The sequence below is a fragment of the Thamnophis sirtalis genome, unplaced genomic scaffold (genome assembly GCF_051295495.1).
Source record: "Thamnophis sirtalis isolate CommonGarterSnake01/CBP01778 unplaced genomic scaffold, rThaSir2_p1.2 scaffold_4, whole genome shotgun sequence".
NCBI classification, from domain to species: Eukaryota; Metazoa; Chordata; class Lepidosauria; order Squamata; family Natricidae; genus Thamnophis; species Thamnophis sirtalis.
The window spans coordinates 24,233,525-24,253,596 of NW_028261384.1; the positions used below are offsets into that span (position 1 = coordinate 24,233,525).

At 36.3% G+C, this 20,072-nt stretch overlaps 1 protein-coding gene across 4 annotated transcripts in view; it reads right to left on the reverse strand.

Moving 5' to 3' along the window:
- The window catches only part of CDK14 (cyclin dependent kinase 14), a 250,999-nt gene that overhangs the window by 34,715 nt on the left and 196,212 nt on the right, over positions 1-20,072 (reverse strand). For all 4 annotated transcript variants that reach the window (XM_087712624.1, XM_087712626.1, XM_087712627.1 and 1 more), the window contains one exon: positions 17,391-17,534. In XM_087712624.1, the coding sequence (XP_087568750.1) occupies positions 17,422-17,534 (113 nt within the window). In that variant the 3' untranslated portion in view covers positions 17,391-17,421. The remainder of the gene's footprint in view (positions 1-17,390; positions 17,535-20,072) is intronic.

Below are 20,072 nucleotides of genomic sequence, written 5' to 3' on the forward strand. Positions count from 1 at the left end.
TGGATCAATCTCACTCTCTCTGCATGTCACTTATTAAGGCAACCAGGGATACTTCTATCCCAGAGGTGGTAATGTGCTCATCTGCTCAGACTTCATCATGGACGCTCTGCGCATGCGCAGAAGTGCCGTACACAAGCGCTCCTGCTTCCGAACTGGTAGCGAATATAAGAGGAAACTATTACTGTTCTGTCCTCAATCCAGGCTGGAATGTAGAGGCTGGGCTAAATCTAAAGCTCCTTCAAATGGGCATATTATAATTTAGTAATCTACTCTCCTTCACTTCTAATATTGCATCAACCACTTTATTATAGAACTTCCATCATGCCGAGATAAAACAACTTTTTCCACTAAGGATGTTTTTAACCCTACTTTATCTAGAAATTGTATAGAGTTCTGCGTTCATAAAATGGCAATATAATTTTAATAAATTTTACCAGTGTTTGCGGATCTTATTGAAAACAAGTGAGATGTCAGCCTCTGGATACTGTAATATAATGAGTGAAAATTTTGTTTGATTCATATGGAAGAAAGGAATCCTTACATACTCATACCTAACAATTATCCAAGTAGTGATTATGGCTAGAAACATACCCCTATATCACTCCCCAAGTGTATCCTTCTTCTAATATTTGTTATCTATACACTCCAAAAGAAGACAAAAGAGATGTAACATGCAATCCCTTTTGCTGTTGCAAATCCTTTTTGCTATTGCAATGATATTGATTTGACAACAACCAGAAAACTACCCTGTCTCAATGCACTTGTCCAGAAACAGGTTGCCCCATGCTCCTTTTTCTCTTTCCCAAATATATGAATTGGGAACTTGCCAACTGAGAAGCACTGTTGCATAGCACTCTGCACAATCATACATGCCATCATAAGGAGAAGAGTGGAGTCAAACGATGACACATATACAATTATAAGATTTCAACTGTCAAAAAAAAAAGAGGGAGGAACTGCAGCTGTAGGAATGAGTCAGCAGGTCAGAAGAAAAATTATTTTAAACAGAAGGAATCCCAAAGAAGGAAATGAATGAAAACAGAGAAAAGCAAATGCCACTTTTCTTCTTCTTCCCACTGCATGTGACAATGCTAGTCTGTTCATCAAGTTTCTCAAATATGGTAGATATAAGAGCCGAGGTGGCGCAGCGGTTAGAGTGCTGTACTGCAGCCACTTCAGCTGACTGTTATCTGCAGTTTGGTGGTTCAAATCTCACTGGCTCAGAGTGAGCCATCCTTCCGAGGTGGGTAAAATGAGGACCCAGACTGTGGGGGCAATATGCTGACTCTGTAAACCGCTTAGAGAGGCTGAAAGCCCTATGAAGCGGTATATAAGTCTAACTGCTAACTGCTATTTTCCAAAAAGTCATAAGGGCAATTTAAAGGAGAAATTGCCAGCACTTTTTCCTATCTTCTTAGAAGGCGAAGAATTTTTTTTAAAAGATGGGAGACCAATCTTATTTTAAGTTTCAGTATATAAAAGCTTTAAATGAATTATCCAGCTTGATAAAAAAGCTGTCTTTTATAATGTGTTCATACTTTTAAAAACATTATCTTCATTTATATTTAAGCCTTGACCACAACAATGTAGTTTCATGACTAACAAACTTTTTATGAGGCTAGCCTGCAGTCAGGTGCATTATTTTCTTTTTGCATTTTTGCCAAACACAGAAATCTTCTGAAACAAATGTGGAAAATGTCCATTGTTGTTTTGCATTACTGGAAATAACCACACTGTATAACAAAACATCTAAAAGGGGCTACAGATGAAGCATGTGATTTTATTCAGTCACATTGTCAATCGACTGATACTTCCAGTTACAATCCCTGTTATTCATTCAAGGGAGGGAGGGAGGCAGGGAGAGGGGGGGGGGAGAGATTTTCAGTATAGAGGAAATGAAGATAGAAAGCCAACTGATCTAAAATGGAAGTCCTCCGTTTGGCAATTCAAGAACAGTGTTTCAGTTTCAGTTTCTGTTTGATATATGGTGAGCACTCTATCTACTTCATTTATACAAAACTTTATAGTCAATATAAACACATTCAATTTAGATTAGTGCTATTACAACATTGCCTGCAATAGCAGTTAATATCCAAATACAATAAACATATTTAAAAAAAAACAAGACAAGATATGGTATTATTTTTGGGAACTGTTATATTTAATTGTTTTATTCAGTCTATGACAGTTGTGTTTTTCGTTTCAGCTGTGCCAAAATGAGGGGAAATATCAGATGCACAAATTCGTACATTTTACTGCTTTATAATGAATGCAAGCCATATATACAATTGTGTGCTGACTTGCCTTACCTACCAAGATAAACCATTTGAGAGTATGTCAGGTATAATTAATGCAACATGACCCAATCATTTCCAGTTTGCAAGAAAGAAACTTGCATTCTTTAAATCCAGAGCTCAACCTAGAGATTATGCTAAATTGTTTCATACAGCCTTCTGCATATGTCAGATGGGCAGCAATTGTACCCTCTAGTGATAAACAAATTATACATGAAATCAATTCCACTTCACAATAATTTTCTCAATTGGGCATTGTCTTTCCTTTTTCTTGCTCCCTCCAGTTAAGCATGCATCCTGTAACTTGCTAATGAGCTGGGGGCTTTCTGTTCCAGGTGGCACCCCCTGCCTCGAAGTCATGACATTTCCCATTTTGAATGCTGCTGGCATTTTTCGACAGCTCTTGCTAACTAGCCTTTTTGACCTGCACTAAGAGGAACTCATCTCATTGAATCCTCTAACCTGCCAATCATTCCAGCAAATGATCTTCACAGTCACTCCCAAGGCAGAGGGGGGAAAAAAGAAAGAAATAGAAAGAAAAGAAAAGCTAGTAAGAGAATGCGGGAATAGGCAAGCAAGTTGCCTTTGCAGCTACCTAATGAGAATATTTTAAGTCTCGGGGCAGCAGAAAAATGGAAAAACTGATGGGAAAATTAGGACAGAATTGAATCTCTATAATTAAGAATTTATTTCCATTTTGAGATCATGTCAAAGCAGCATCCCTGAGTTGTTTTTGAAACCAAAACAAATAAATTTGCCACATAAATACAAAAATACATCTCTTTCTCTGTCATTATCAATATGCAGTTCTCACAAAGCTGTGTTGTCAAATGGTTTTCTTTACAAAATTAAGCTGTGAATTAAGCATACTGGTATGACTGTTTGAGGCTAAATATTATTATGCAGATTTGCAGGGAAGCTGTGGGTATACTAGAAAAATAGATTTTCTCTCTCTCACACACACATAGACCTGCATGATGCACAATCTTGTTAATTAGAAAACATGAAATATTAGCTATTCACAGGATCATTATATGTCCTTTCAATTATTTTTAAGCAATTTCAATGTACTTGGAAAGTCCATAGTAAAAGTGGCAGTAAAAATTAAAAAAAGAACAGATACAAATTTTACAGAAATTACAGTAAAAATATGAAATCTTTGCATCACTTGATAGCTGTTTTTTAAAGAATGGAGTGAATCTACTTGTTCTTTCATCTTAGTAAGTATCAGACTATTATTTTGTTTTATCAAGTAATATAATAGTAAAAATATATAGAGAACTCAAATGCTGCTCAGAGTTTATAACTGTATGAGAATCACAAAATATAGATAGTGCACAGACATATTCATTCTTAGAATAAACTTACTGAACTAAAACTTCCATCAACTAGTGGAAACTGTTTATTAGAATAGATTTTTTTCTTCATTGTCACTACTGTATAATCAACAAATATATTCTGGATGTATCAAACCAATTTACTATAATGCCTGTTACATGCAGGTCCTATGATTCACTATAAAATATTAATGGAAAGATAATAAGCATTTTATTTAAGATTCAGAATTGTATGTTTCTCTTCATAAAATTAGACAGTTACCATTATTTTAATGTCATGAGGAGAGAAATAATTTATTATAATTTGATCTAATAAAATTAATTCGATTGAACTTCTATTTAAATATATCTTCACTGAGAGAAGAAATTCTCCCTGCAGCTAAGAACATTTAATTCCCTATTAAACACAGTGGGTGTTGCATAGTTATCAGATAGCTGAACTGTGTTAGTCTTTACAGTGTTTAGTTTTCTTTGTTTCATGAACTGCTTCACTCTATACACAATATATCAGCTGTAAATACTTTCTAATTTTTTGCATACCAAAATAATTTTTATATATACTATAATTTCAATTATTTATAGCAAATATTATTTTGTAGAACTCCACCAAAAGTAAAAATTATTTAATTTTCAAACTGCTATAAATTATCATCCTATACAATGGTTTTGCTGTCGCCATAGGCTACAGTCTATGTGTCAAAACTAAAACCAATTGCTTTGTTAACTTCAGTTTTCTCCTTCAATGGTTTCACAGCCTCCCTCTCTCTGTAGACAAAGACTAGTCATGGGATCATGTGATAAATTAATCCTAAAAGAGAGGTAGAAATAGAATCATTTAGATTCTTTTTTTGCTTCTTTAGTATTGTTATTAACACACTATCCCCAATGTATTTCAGTGCCATTCCAGACTATCAATCCATTTTAATTACAACTGTCTCTATGCCTAGAAAGATTAGCTAATCAAAAAGATTTTTAATGGGAAATTCCTGCTATTCTAGAGTAAATACAGTAAAAAAATTCATTTCTGTTACCCTAACTCAAGAGCAGTCATATAGGATACAGTTTAGAAAAAGAAACATTCCTTTAAATTTTGCACTAATTTCTTAATACAATGCCAATATAACAAAAAAGAACTAGTTTTTTAAAAAATGTTTTCACTTAGTGAAGCTTCAAAAATCAGTGCTGATCAAAACAAAAGCAGAACTCAAATCTAAGATTTATAATCAAAACTAGTACAAAGAATATGTATGCTGAATCGGTCCCTCTCTAATTTAAATATTATTTTCTGATATTAGAACTGTGGGATCATATTGTTGGAAAGGACCTTGAAATTTCTTTTCAAACATACTGGATCAGTACTGCAGAATGGGTACTACGATATTTTTAAAGATGACTTCTCTCCTTAGTTATGTTAGTCAAAGAACCACCCGTTAGTTCCCAGGAAATTTCACTTCCTGACACATCTGTACATCTTTTTCACTAGTTTTTAGATATCTAAATCAGTGTTTTCCAGAGATGGCCCATGGGATAATCCTACATTTGGGATAATTCTCCTAGTTCAAAATAATGTAGAATTGGGGAGGGCAGAAATGAGCAAAAGCCGGGCCATTTTTACCCCCCCTCCAGCCCCCAGCAGCACTCTATAAGCCTCCATAAGGCTATGTAAACAATTTTTTGACAAAAAAACGAGCTGGTTTTTTTGCTTGTTCTTGCCCACACCCCCAGGAGCATTCTGCAAGCTCCCCCGAGGCTATTCATGCCTTTTTTTTGGGGGGGGAGGTTTGCAGAGTGCAAAAACTTTCCCCCCCTTTTAGAAAGCTCTTTAACTGATTGATGAGAATTACATTGATCAAGTGCTGTGCTAGCAGAAACAAAGTCTTAGGTGCTGCAGACTGTCAGCGATTTCCTTCCCCAGTACATGGATAAATACACCTGGAAACATCTACCTACCTACCTACCTACCTACCTACCTACCTACCTACCTACCTACCCTCTCTCTCTCTCTCTCCCCCTTTACCTACCAACCTACCTACTGTCTCTCTCTCCCTACCTATCTACTATATTTCTCTGTGTCTTTATCTCTTTCTATTTCTCTCTATCCCTTTACCTACCTACCTACACACACACACTCTCCCCCTATCTACCTACTGTATTTCTCTATATATCTCTCTATTTCCCTCTCTCTGTATCCCTTGATCTACCTACCTAACTACTCTCTCTCTCCCTACCTACTGCATTTTTCTCTCTTTCTCTCCCTCTCTATCCCTCTACCTACCTTTTTTTAAAAATGCCTCTTCAAAACCTTAGTGCGTCTTATACTCAGGTGTGTCTTATACTCCGAAAAATACGGTATTTTTTTAAATGAATAAATGAATGTAACATTTCATCTTATTAGTTTTGGTCCAGTGGTCCAATACTTTTCAGACTTCTATAAGTGAAGCTCAGTTTATTTCTCCCATCTCTAGCAATTACAAAACTGATATTTATGGACTGTATTTGAGAAAAAATATTCTCTTCTTTTATAGCACACCCAGCTACATCCATCCCTATCCATAGAATCTGAACTGTATTAGAAGTGGAAAATTACAATTTTACATGCTCATAGGAATATAATGGACACAAAATATCTTAATTTCAGCAAAACATTCAACAGATCCTCCATGAAAACTTTGCATGTCTTTTCATATCCCCATCAAGGAGATGGAATGAATGATGGAAACTAATCCTCCAATGCAGCAGTACAGGGGAAACTCGAAAAATTAGAATGTCATGCAAAAGTTAATTTATTCCAGTAATGCAACTTAAAAGGTGAAACTAATATATGAGATAGACTTATTATATGCAAAGCAAGATAGTTCAAGCCGTGATTTGTCATAATTGTGATGATTATGGTTTACAGCTCATGAAAACCCCAAATCCACAATCTCAGAAAATTAGAATATTGTGAAAAGGTGCAATATTCTAGGCTCAAAGTGTCCCACTCTAAACAGGTAATTGAGCCATAACACCTGCAAAGGTTTCCTGAGCCTTTAAATGGTCTCTCAGTCTGATTCAGTAGGAATCACAATCATGGGAAAGACTGCTGACCTGACAGTTGTGCAGAAAACCATCGAAGTGCTGTATCAAAGCACATTAATAGAAAGTTATGTGGAAGGGAAGTGTGGAAGAAAAAAGTGCACAAGTAGCAGGGATGACTGCAGCTTGGAGAGGATTGTCAGGTGTTAGGGACTATGGAGGAAGAATGGAGAGGCACACACTGCAAAATGCTTGAAGTCCAGTATAAAGTTTCTGTGTTGATTTGGGGAGCCATGTCATCTGCTGGTTTTGGTCCACTGTGCTTCATTAAGTCCAGGGTCAATGCAGCAACTACCAGGAGATTTTGGAGCACTTCATGCTTCCTTCCGCAGACAAGCTTTATGGGGATGCTGACTTCATTTTCCATCAGGACTTGGCACCTGCCCAAAAGCACCAAAACCTGGTTGAATGACCATGGGATTACTGTGCTTGATTTGCCAGCAAACTCGCCTGACCTAAACCCCATAGAGAATCTATGGGGCATTGCCAAGAGAAAGATGAGAGACATGAGACCAAACAATGCAGAAAAGATGAAGGCTGCTATTGAAGCATCCTGGTCTTCCATAACACCTCAGGAGCGCCACAGGCTGATAGCTTTCATGCCACGCCATACTGAAGCAGTAATTGCTACAAAAGGGGCCCAAACCAAGTACTGAGTACATATGCATGCTTATACTTTTCAGAGGTCCAATATTGTTCTATGTACAATCCTTGTTTTATTGATTGCATGTAATGTTCTAATTTTTGGAGATTGTGGATTTGGGGTTTTCATGAGCTGTAAGCCATAATAATCACAATTATGACAAATCACAGCTTGAACTATCTTGCTTTGCATGTAATGAGTCTATCTCATATATTAATTTCACCTTTTAAGTTACATTAATGAAATGAATGAACTTTTACACAATATTCTAATTTTTCGAGTTTCACCTGAACTTGAACACAGGCTTGCTAACTTCCAATCCAGCAGCCTAATCATGCGAGCCACTGCACATCTCTTTAAAGTAAAATAGCACAATGATATTCAATCTACTTCTTCTCCATTTATGTTTGAATAGATAACAACATATGAACTTGATTGCAGAAGAAGTTTCAAATCTAGATGTCAGCCCCAAAACAGCCAGCCAAGAGCGAGCCATCCAGGGACTGCCATTTGGGAAGTGTTCATAATCACCACGTGAGGCATCTGCTGAGAGGTGGAACACCTGAGCACCAGGTAAATTCTCAGCTGAGGAGCAAAACGGATGAGCACCAGGTGGGTTCCAGGCCACTGCGCCTTTGGGCTGTACTAAAAGGCTTTGATTGATTGATTGATTCAAATTGGGAATGAATGGCACAATAGCTAAGTTGTCTCATCATTCATTAAGGTTAAATAATATAGAAGTGAAAAAAAATAAAATGACTTTTCAATTCATGTTGGCAAACGTACCGTATTTTTCGGCATATACGACGCAGCAAGGTTTTGAAGAGGCATTTTTTTTTAAAGTAGGTAGGTAACTAGAGGGATAGAGAGAGCGAGAGAGCGAAATACAGTAATAGCAGTTATAGCAATAGCAGTTAGACTTATATACCGCTTCATAGGGCTTTCAGCCCTCTCTAAGCGGTTTACAGAGTCAACATATTGCCCCCAACAACAATCCGGGTCCTCATTTTACCCACCTCGGAAGGATGGAAGGCTGAGTCAACCCTGAGAACTGCAGTCAGCTGAAGTAGCCTGTAGTGCTGCATTTAATCACTGCGCCACCTCGGTAGGTAGGGAGAGAGAGAGTAGGTAGTAGGAGGCAGATAGAGGGATGGGGAGGGAGGGAGAGAGAGAGAGAGAGAGAGAGAGAAATACAGTAGGTAGGTAGAGAGAGAGGGGGGGGGGTAGGTAGGTAGGCAGATGTTTCCAGGTGTATTTATCCATGTGCTGGAGAAGGAAATCACTGACAATCTGCAGCACCTAACCCTTTCTTTCTGCTGGCACAGCACTTGATCAATGTAATTTTCATCAATCAGTTAAAGAGCTTTCCAAAAGGAGGAAAAAAGTTTTTGCATTCTGCAAACCTTCCAAAAATGGCCCATTTTTCACGAAAATGGGTCCGTTGTTTTTTTTAAGGTATGACTAGCCTTGGGGGGGCTGACAGAGTTTTTGGGGGGCTGGGGGACAAAAACGAGCAAACAACAGGGCCATTTTTTTTCTTTGTCAAAAAAATTGCATGCTCAGCCTTATGGAGGTTTATAGAGTGTTCCTGGGGCTGGGAGGGGGCAAAAGGCCTGTTTTTTGCTCATTTCTGCCCTCCCCAGCCCCCAGGAGCTCTCAGAAAGCCTCCAAAGGATATGTATGGCCATTTTTGGTGAAAGGGCAGGGCTTTGGGAGGCAAAAAATGCTGTATTTGAGATATAAGACGCACCCAGAATTTCAGCCTCTTTTTTGAGGAAAAAAAGTGCGTCTTATACTCCAAAAAATACAATATTGTTAGATTACTATATGCATACAACTAGAATTAAATAATAATAATCTGGTTACAAATGATTACTGAGAAGACTTCTTTAAACAATTTACAAAGTCAGAAATGAGTAAGTATATACAAAATAAAGGAATACCATGATAGTCATTCTAATACTGTCTAATATAATATCATCTATGTATGAAAACTAAGAGATATCTTTTTGAGTTGAGCTCCAATCGTGGTGGTGTCATGAATTATTGACAACAGTCTGGAAGTGAAACCTTCAGAGTTTTTTGATTTTATTATTTTACAGCCGAGGCATTCTCTAACAATTTCCTATCCAAGTATTAATAGATCAGATCCAGCTTGGCTTTCAAATCCAGATGACAAATTGAGATATTTGCAAAATAGCTAAATCAAAATTTAAAGTTCTTTAAAGCAAACATTATCAATATTTGGATACAACTATGATAATCTTTAGCAGATTTGCCTGTCAAATTGCTAATTTTATTACCCTCTAAACATATGCAACTAAGTGATTGCTACACATAGATATTTTCTCTATTCACACATTTGAGAATTGAAATAAATAAACTATTTGAAAGAGAGGAAAGGTACAGAAGTTAACAGTACAAAAATAGAATTTTGGTTAGTCCAAAACTAACCAAAGTGTTATTTCCAAAGTGAGATAAAAAGATTATTATATCAAAACAATTACATATAAACTGTTCCTTCACATAAAATTATAAAGGGTTGCCTACTACTTTTCTATGGTAATGAATACACCTAAATACACCTAAATTAGTCAGATACTATTATTATGGTTACAGACCAAAATATCACTATCATCAGTATACTGTACATTATTTAGCTCTGTTAACATGGGGAGAATAAAAATATTTAATGAAACTATGGAAAGGATTAATGTCAGTGATATTAAGGCATTCATTGACAGACGTTTTGAGCAAGCAGAGTTGCTGCTAACTTCTCACATATTCTACAGATTATATTTTTATTTATTCTTGAATCCTGACAACGTGGGACATGTTAAAGATAAAATAGGTGTTTTTAATTTCTTATTGGTAAATTGGTTATCTTTGCTACTTGTATTTCATGTATTTTTAAATAAATAAAATATTTATATATTGTTTAATAAATAAATTTGACAAGCGGTCATTGAGTTAATGGCCACGTATTTTGAGTTCTACATACAAAACAAAAGGATCTAATATACAATGGTCTATGATCACAGGGTTGGATTCTTATATTCTAATGAGTTTTTTTATACAGTATTTTGTTGCTACAAATGCTATGTAGGACATCAAAACACAGCAATGCTATTCAGAAATTGCAAGATGATCTAATACCAAGATGGATTAAAATAATTCATTAAAATCCCTTAATGAAAGATTCTGATATGTTTAACGTGAGGGTCCATGTCTAAAACTCTTTTCCTACCTTGGCTTAATTGTAGCCCAAAGCTAATAATTATTTTGAAAAGAAATAGTGCCGCAATTTGGTTACAATGCTTTTTCTGGAAGTTCTGATAATTGTAAAAATTGGAGAATTCAGATTTATGAGTGGAGATTTATTTTTAAGCAATAAAGATGTTGATCGAAATGATAGATACCATTTTGATAAGATCTGTTTCAAATGGAGAACCACGAGTTTTCTCTATCAAGTCAGGTTTGTGAGTCTTTTGACAAACCATCTGAAAATTTGAGCCAAGCCATGTGTTTCAGATCTGGGAAAAATACTTAATCATTATAAAGGAAGCCTTCTGGAGCTGATAAAATGAGAGGTAACTTCTGAGTAACTGAGTAAATTGTATTTAGGAGCAGGGCAGATCCCTGGCAATTGAATGCTTAAAGGGATAGGACGTTGATCATGCTGCCATTTTGCTTATATTGCTCTCCTGCAAATGTTGCTGGATTTTAGACATTTTTTACCTTTTTTATTAGCAGATTAATTTTATATCTCAGAATAAAATCAAAGCTGACTCAATAGACAATTAAAATTTGTACATGAGATTTTTGTTGACCTTATGCAGTTTTAGGGAAGTTGCGTTAAATACAGGTAGTCCTCGCATTATGATAGTTCACTTAGTGATATTTCAAAGTTACAACTTCCTCTCCTCCAAAGTACTTATGACCTGGTCTCAAAGTTATATATGTTGCAGCACCATAGCAGTTGTTTGTCCTTACGATTGATTGCAGAGACATTCCAACATTCGTCCTGTCTATTCCCCGGCCCTCCGCCCCACTGGATCTCCACAGGCACTGGGCTTGCTTTGCTAGCCCACCAGGTTCCATGTGCTCCTCCCCACCCCAGAGGAATTGCACTTACAACCATTACAGCATCTCTATAGTAATGTAATCAAAATATGGGAGCTAGAATGATGGCAAGTATTTACAATAATTGCAATATTCTGAAGTCATGTGATCACCGTTTGAGTCTTTGTCAGGGAACTCTAACAAACAAGTCAATGGGAATACTGGATTTCCTTAGCAACAATATGATTCACTTAACAACTGCAGTGATTCATTTAACACACTTAGAATATTTTTCTTCTGTGAGATAAAGCCTCACAGATAAAGCCTGTGGCTATTAAAATAAGTAAATTTTTATAACCAAGAAATTAATACAGCAATTATTATATTAAGATCCATTGCTACTGATAGATTTATAATTTTAGGTTTATTAAACCAAATGGATTCTCAAATCATTTTGTGAACAGGAATCCAGACTTTAAGAATACAGAGGCAATTAGAAAGTAAAATAATCTCCCAAATATATGCTTCAGACATCAAACACTTTACCCAACATAAATTCTTTTGTAGTAGAATCACAAAAAACTGTGAATTTAAAGATTTTAAATGTATTTGTAAAAGAAATGTTTCTAAAGGTGAAATTAAATGGAGACATTGCTTAGAAGAAAAACAAGGATCAACATGTCAATGTTGATGTTAATCAGTGAATTGTGAAGACAGATTGATTTTGACATTGTAAAAATGTAATAGCTGACTATAAAGAAATTTGTACAATAATTGGAGCAACCTGACATCTGATGATTTCAGTTTTCAATAGCTGAGATGTTTCCAAGAAGCTGTCATCATTACTTTGTAAGTTGCTTTTAAATTGTTATCATTGGTTTGTAAAGCAAGTCAAAATGAACTGATATAAAATGTTAGTATGCATGTTCACTATAGCTACAACTTTTAAAAATATTTATTTATATATTTCTTCTAAGTCTAACCAATGTAAATTAGAACATTACAATACAATTAATTACGTGTTTATTATTAAAGCTATAATTATTGCTCATTTTATGGATTTTTCATAAACATTATAAACATCTTATATTGTTATATATCTTCTTACTTAGATACATAATGATTTTTTGAGGAAAAAGAGAAGTCCTGCCATTGTAATTTTCTTTAAAAGAAAAGATCCTATGTCTGAATGATTCATCGTCACCTCTGAAGTAATAAAATGACAAAAAAAATATTTTTTTCTTTTAATCTGACTCCAGGGGAACTGTGCTACTGCTTGTCACCAGTAGTGCCAAAAGCATTTTCTAATTCATCCTTGACAGTCTCACTTAGCTTATTACAGCATCTCCACTCTGCAAGGGCTCATCTGGCTGGAGTATTAACTGTAGATTTCCAATGAGGAAGATACAACAGGGTTGGCATAAGAGGTTATATAATCCTCTTAATGTCAGAAAATAAATAAACAAGTCCATTCTAAGAGATGATGATAGAGAGACTGTTTGGCGTATGGGTTTAGGAGGCAATACCATGTTGTACCCAGAAGAAATAATTATAAAGATGTGGCAAATCCTGAGTCAGAGAGTCCTCATTTTGTATGAAAAACATTTCCCAAGATAATTTTCAATTCAGATGGGTTGGAAACTAAAAACTATCTTTATCCTTGTGCAGAGTTAGTATTGGTGGGAAAGTAATATTTGTGTATGAATGAACTGTTATATTCCTTGACAGAGTATATGGCTATACTGATCAACATACTAAAAATGCCAGCTGTTAGAAACTACACATGAAAATGGAGAGCTGCATATCTTTAGAAGTTTCCAGGATTCATTTGTTTGGCAAGGAAAGGCAGAGATTATTGAACTAAAGCACGTCCTGATTTTAAAGGTGGGTTTCCCTCATATGTAGGCAACAAGTCACAGCATTTTTACTGTATAGTCTGGTGTGGTTCAATAATTATTTGGTTGGTTCTGCTGTCAGATGTTTCTTAAAGGGTTGAGATCATCCTGGCACATATTCACCATTTGAGGCTGGCCAGGCCAATATGTGCTTGAAGTCCATGATAGAGGCCTCCAGAACCATTTTAGTTTAAACTCTAGAAGGCAATAGATGTTTTAAACCAGTGGTCCTCAACCTTTCTTGCTCCACGAGCTGGAAGCGGTGGAGTGAACAGGAGGGATGATTTCACACAATCCCACATATACTCAGATGAAAGTTTGTGTGCTTGTCCGTTGCTTACATGGCCTGGGTCCCAATACAGTACAGATCCATGGCCCAGGGTTGGGGATCCCTTTTTAAAACTGATCTGTGTGTATATTTCATGTGTTGAACCCAAGATATGGTTTTTAAAAGAAGAGGACAGAAATTACATTAAAAATTTTCCCACGTGACAAGAAAAAGTCTAAGTGAAGTAATCCCAAGATTTAGATTGCAGTGCTATCAATATGTTAATGCCATACCAATTTTTCTCTTTTTAATTTGATGCAAATAAAACAGTGGGCATCCTTAACCAGTGCTTGGTCATGATACTGAACTTGTGATGCCCATAAATTGAACACAGACAAGTTGTGATACTACTAGTGACAACTGTCCATGTAAGTAGCATTTAACCAAAAGCCATATTCTCAAAATGGTTAGAAACTTCATGAGTGGGCTTGATGGGCTGTCTATTCTTTCTCTCTTTCTACTGCCCCTTCTTTTTATTTTCTCTTAAATTGTCATGATGGAATAGATTATTTTTTTTACAAAAGATCTGAATAGAATGCTTACCAAAGGACTGTAAAATTAGATCAAGGGCCATATAAAATTAAGCTTAGGACTTCATATTTACGTCGATGTTAAGGTTACACAGTTTGATACTAAAGGACATCCTGTTATTTGGGAATGCTTGGAGATTTATATTTGTCAACACAAGTTTTCTTTGAGCAACTCATTGCATTTTCACCCTTGTACCTTAGATACAATATAACCTAGCCAGAATTAGTTTGGCTTAACTGATCCATGATCTTCCCATTAAATTACTACAATACGCAGTGGCTGGGGCATGTGGCTTATGACTTAAATGATACTGGAGTTGGTCTCAGCTCAGACGGTTTGATCCAAGCACTGCATGGGTAAGGTGAGCTCTTGTCACTCACCTAAGCTTCTATCTACTGAACACTTCAAAAACATGTTGTATACATGTAGATAGATAGGTGCTATTTCAGTGGGGAGACAAGCTGGTGCTCTGTGCAGGCAGTCAAATTCCTGACAGTTCTGAATTTTCCTGGTTGCGGCACCCATTTGTGAGACAGTTCTGGGGAGAGAGGGGGGACTTGATGGTGCTGCAGGTAGAGCTGCTAGTCTTTCTCTCTGGTGCAAAGCCAACTTGCCCTCCTGTGGCACACCTTGAGAAGCACACTTTCCTATAACAGGACTAATACCTAACTAATCTTCTGCAATGCATATAGTCTTTTGTCTAGTGTAACACTGCTATACATTAATAATAATAAGTAGTTGGAACTTCAGATGAAATCTAAAGGGTTTGCTCTCATATAAATTCCTGAAACCTGGGCAACAATTGTGGTACTTTTGTTTAGTAGGAGTGTAGCATTGCAGAAAATGTCTACCAAATCGCCATTGCAAAATCAGAGCAAGCAAATGGAGTAGCCATAAGTTGTGGCAATTTAGATCCATTGTTCATATATTTAAGAAAAGGTTCTAATTCCCACAGGTGTCCATGTAAGACAATCAGTAATTGCTGATTGTCTACTCTGTCTTTGATTTTCTATTCCAAAAGGAAAAAATAGTAATAAAATGAAAATAAAATGAAGAATAAAATAAAGTATTATTTTTAATGCTAAGACATTCAAGTAACCTATTGAGTAATCTGTTTACTGTATTCCATTAAAGGAATATAACCCATATCTCCCATCTACTCAAAATCTATTTCCTTAACTTTCATCTCCAAGCAAAGATTTTTCTTCTTTCAGACTTTTAAAATTCTCTTCATATTGTTCCTCTGTATATAAACATCTCATGCTGCTGTCTTAAAAGTGTTACTGTGTTATTTATAATGAATTTATGTAATTTTTATTTGTGTTTGAAAATCATTCTGTCCCATTACTATAAAGTAGCTATAGTGAATCTTAAAAATTAAATATATACCATGTTTAGAAAAATGTAATATGCTTGCAATAGAAACATATTTTAATTGAATAATTTATATAATAAATGAGAAATAATTACCCTAACATGATAAATCTGGAAAAGAATCAGTAACATGAAATTGTCGTCTTTGGTCAAAATACTATAGTTTAATATTTAGACTTGTAGATGCAAGAAATTGTCCTGAAAATTTTATTCAAAACTGGAACAGAAATGCTCATGTTTCATATTTTAACTAATCATAATTCAGATGAATACAATGTATTCAAAAACATTTTTTCTCCATTGAGCAGTTACTATTCGCAACATTTTCCTGAGGCTCCAATTTAGGGTTCTCATCCCTTAAATTAAAAGATTATTTATTTTAAGCACTAAAGAACAGTATTAGCAGTATGAAAAAAAATCATCTGTTTTTCTAAAATCTATAGATCAGAGAGAAATATCAAAATATGACCCACTATATATAGATTGGCAACCACACTGACATTTTCAAACATAATAGTACTAAAATATGCATACTACTAAGTCAATGATTTCACATCATTTTAATTACCTTTTCCTTCATAATCCTATATACTTTTAAAATATTATATATGGTCTTCCTTAAACTTCACATACCTTGTGTGTGTTGGAGGGTGTCTATATTTACAAACTATATATTTGTTTTCGTAGATTTTCATGGTGCACTATGCTGGTCTTGTATTCGGGACTTTTCCCATGTAAGATTGAAATTGTCTTGGAAATGTTTCGGTGAGGTCTCACTTGCCATCTTCAGGCTGGGTTTTGGGCTTAAAGCGTGGTCGGAAATCTGACCATGCTTTAAGCCCAAAACCCAGCCTGAAGATGGTGAGTGAGACCTCACCGAAACGTTGCCAAGACAATCTCAATCTTACATGGGAAAAGACCTGAATACAACAAGACCAGCAAACTATATATTCTATATATATATTTATTATATTGACCACTAGAACATTACTGTACACAACTGGTTTGATCTATTTCAGATTCATCTGGCTTATGTAGAAATATAAGTCTCTATGTATGCTCAATGAGTTGAAATAAGACAAACTAGTCATGTATTGTTTCTTCCCAATCCTGGAAATTAGAATTTGGTAGGGAAGAAATTCTTACACAACCTTGTTTTCTTCTTTGACATTACATATCTAGACTTAAAGTAAAATATTTACATTGTATATATGCAATACTAACTTATTGACTTGGTATAAATATAGAAAATAGTAATGATACAAAGAAAGGAGAGTCTTCTTCAAACCCTAAGAACTACCATATATAATTTGTGAGGGCTGCCTATGAATGTGCTTAGACACCCAATCCATGCTGGGTTCTTACTACACTTATCCTTCAAATAATTCCACTCCAGAATATTCTTTCCCCGCTGTTATTTGCAACAAAAAAGGGCAATTTGAGCAAGACCCCTTGAGGGAGGAAGGAAATGGTGGGAGAGCTTTGTTCCCATCTCACAATAATCTTATTGTACATCATTAGCACTGGAGAAAAGCAATCTTTTTCCTCTGCCTGGTTATAGGCTGATGGACAAAGAAATCCCAGGAGTGCAAGCTGCACATGCGTTTACACACACACACACAGAGAGAGAGAGAGAGAGAGAGAGAGAGAGAGAGAGAGAGATTGCTTATCTGTGTGTTAAAGTTTATTTGATCCCTTAGTCCTAAAAGATGTTAAAGTAAATAAAACTCATGCTTGTAGAAAAAATTCTTATTTGTATATTAAGAAACTGGGTTTTACTTTTAAAAACCTGCATGTCAAGGACAGAGTAGAAAAAAATACTAAATTCAAACACTTTTTAGTAAGACTTACCTCAATTATTTGTAGGAAATCAAAATTCTCTTCAGTGTTTTACATGTGATTGACCTTTCCCATAAATGTTTTTCCCAAAAGCTTTTGTGCTTTCTCCAGCTTCCACTTGTAGTCTTACATTCGGTACAGAAAAAATAGATGACACTGTAAAATATACATATATATTTCAGATTACTAAGTTTAGGAAAAGAGAAATAAACTGCTTTTTCAGCCAACTTTTATATAAACCAATTTTAAAAGAAGAAAAAGCATAACAATACTATGGACAACAGTATTTGAAGACAACATTTTATAGGGCTTTTCTATGTAATGAAATAAAGAAGCTGGTACAAACCCAGATGTCCTCAGCAAAGATCATAAGAACTAGTCATGACCAGAACTTTTTCAAATTGTTTGGTGTAAATGCACTGCCAAACTTTAAGCCAATATATTAGCATAAACCAAATTCCTTTCTAATCCTAATTTTCCTTAAACATTTTAAACATTTAAATTAAAATATTTAAATAAAAAATTGATCAAGAATACTGAGCAAAATGTTTTCTTGAAAAAGATCAACCCCAATTGTTCGTCCTTATTATTTTCCATAAAATGAAGGTTATGAATTATATCCGGACTCTAATTCAGAACATGTGATTACAAGTACTGCAATTCCAACCTATTGTCATTGCTTGCCTGAAGAAAAACAACATCCAACTGAGAAACTTCAGAAAATAAGTTCCCAAAGCAAGCTGTAAGAATCTGTCATTTATCTGATGCTTATTTTTATTAGTAAAACACCAACCATCATTCTTAATTGCATCCCTACAGCTGATTTTCTCAGCCCGCTACCCTAACTTTTTTCAAAGTTCCTCTGAAATATATAATCAAATTATAAGTCATAATTCATTTTTAGTTTAGTTTACTTTTTGTCATTGCACCTTGAACAATGAAATTAAATGCCATCTTCAGTATACATTATAATTATAAAAATAAAACACAAACCCTTCACATTCTATACAATTGAATTGAAAACCCAATAGTGCATTAATATTGCACTATACCAATGAAGGTGAACCTTTTTTGGCTCGCGTGCCAAAAGCAGGGGGAGCGCAGGGGGGGTCGTGTGCGGGCTTGCCACAACCATAATGCAATGTGCAACCCCAGTGTGCATGCCCCCATGATCAGCGCTCTCTCTCCCATTTTTGCATGCTTTTCTCACCTTTCCCAGCCTACAGAGGCTTTATAAGAGCCTGCAGAAGGCAAAACAGTCTCCCCCACCTCCCGGAGGCCCTCCAGACCCTTTAGGCGCTTCCCGTGGCTTGGCATCTTTGAAATGGCAGTGAATGGTGCTCTGCACAGCTGGAGGGGGGTTGCGCAAGTGGCTGTTCTGCTCTCGCTTGCACCTGCCAGCCTCATAATGCCTGGCCCAGATCCAGGGCACCGCCACCACTATCGCATGGCTTTTTCTGCGACTTTCAAACTGAGTCTTCCGGCAGTGGCTTCTCTGGGCATATGCTCTATGGTTGTGGGCCAGTTGCCGGCAGACCGTACAACCATAGAGCGAATGCACAGAGGGGCCACTGCCGGAAGACTCGGTTTGGAAGCCATAGAAAAAGCCATGCGGCGGCGGCATCAGTGCCCTGGCTCTGCGGAAAGAGCTGGGCCATGCATCATGAGGCTGACAGGCACGTGAGCGAGAGTGGAACAGTCGCTCGCGCAACCCCCCCCTCCAGCCATACAGAGTGCCATTCACTGCCATTTTGAAGGCGCCAAGCTGCGGGAGCCGGGCAGTGGCGAACAGGCATTCACGCGGCTTGGTGATACCCCTAGGTCAGTGAATGGCATTGTGCCTGGCTGGAAATGGGCTTTGCCAGGTGGCTGCTTATGAGTGTGGTCGCTTCATAGCTGCTGTGCTGCGCTGCTGCGATACTGCTATGTTGGTGAGCAGCACTCAGCCTGGACAGAGGTGGGAGGTTGTCCAGGGGGCTTATATGCGGGGGACTTATATTTTTGCCCACCAGAAAAATGTGGCATTGCCTTATTATCAGGACATGTCGTAATTTCGGGGAAACACGGTATTTTCACTTTGGAATTTTATTCTGTCTGTCAGGGTGTTCCATTTTTATCTAGATTCCAGCATATTCTGTATTAATGCTATATATTATGCCATATTCCTTCCATAAATGCTCATTTGTTTGTTTCATATCACGTTAGACCAGTGGTTCCCAACCTTTTTTTTGGCCATGCCCCACCTAAACTTCTTTAAAATCCCAATACCCCCCTTACTTTATTCAAAAAATGAACTCTACTCACGGGGAAGAAGCCTAAAAGGCCATTAATTTGGTTTAAGCAAGGTTCAAAATGCTCCCATTAAAAATCATATTGCCCCCTGTGGGGAGTAGGCCCCATATTGGGAACCACTGCTTTAGATTATTCAAAATAGCTTTTTAAAACTCCATTGTCCTTTTATTCCTGCTTTCTCTTCCTTATCTTCAATATCTGTTTTTAAAATCTCTCTGACTCTCTTTCCCTCCCCTCCCCTCTATATTGGGCAGTCAATTGATATTAACTTCACATTGACCTGTGACTTAAATGCTGAAATCTATCACTATCAAATGACACTACTCTACAAGTATTCTATACTCCCAATGTGTTAATTTTTTCCAAAACAATCCTCCTTAATTTCCAAACATTAACTTACTC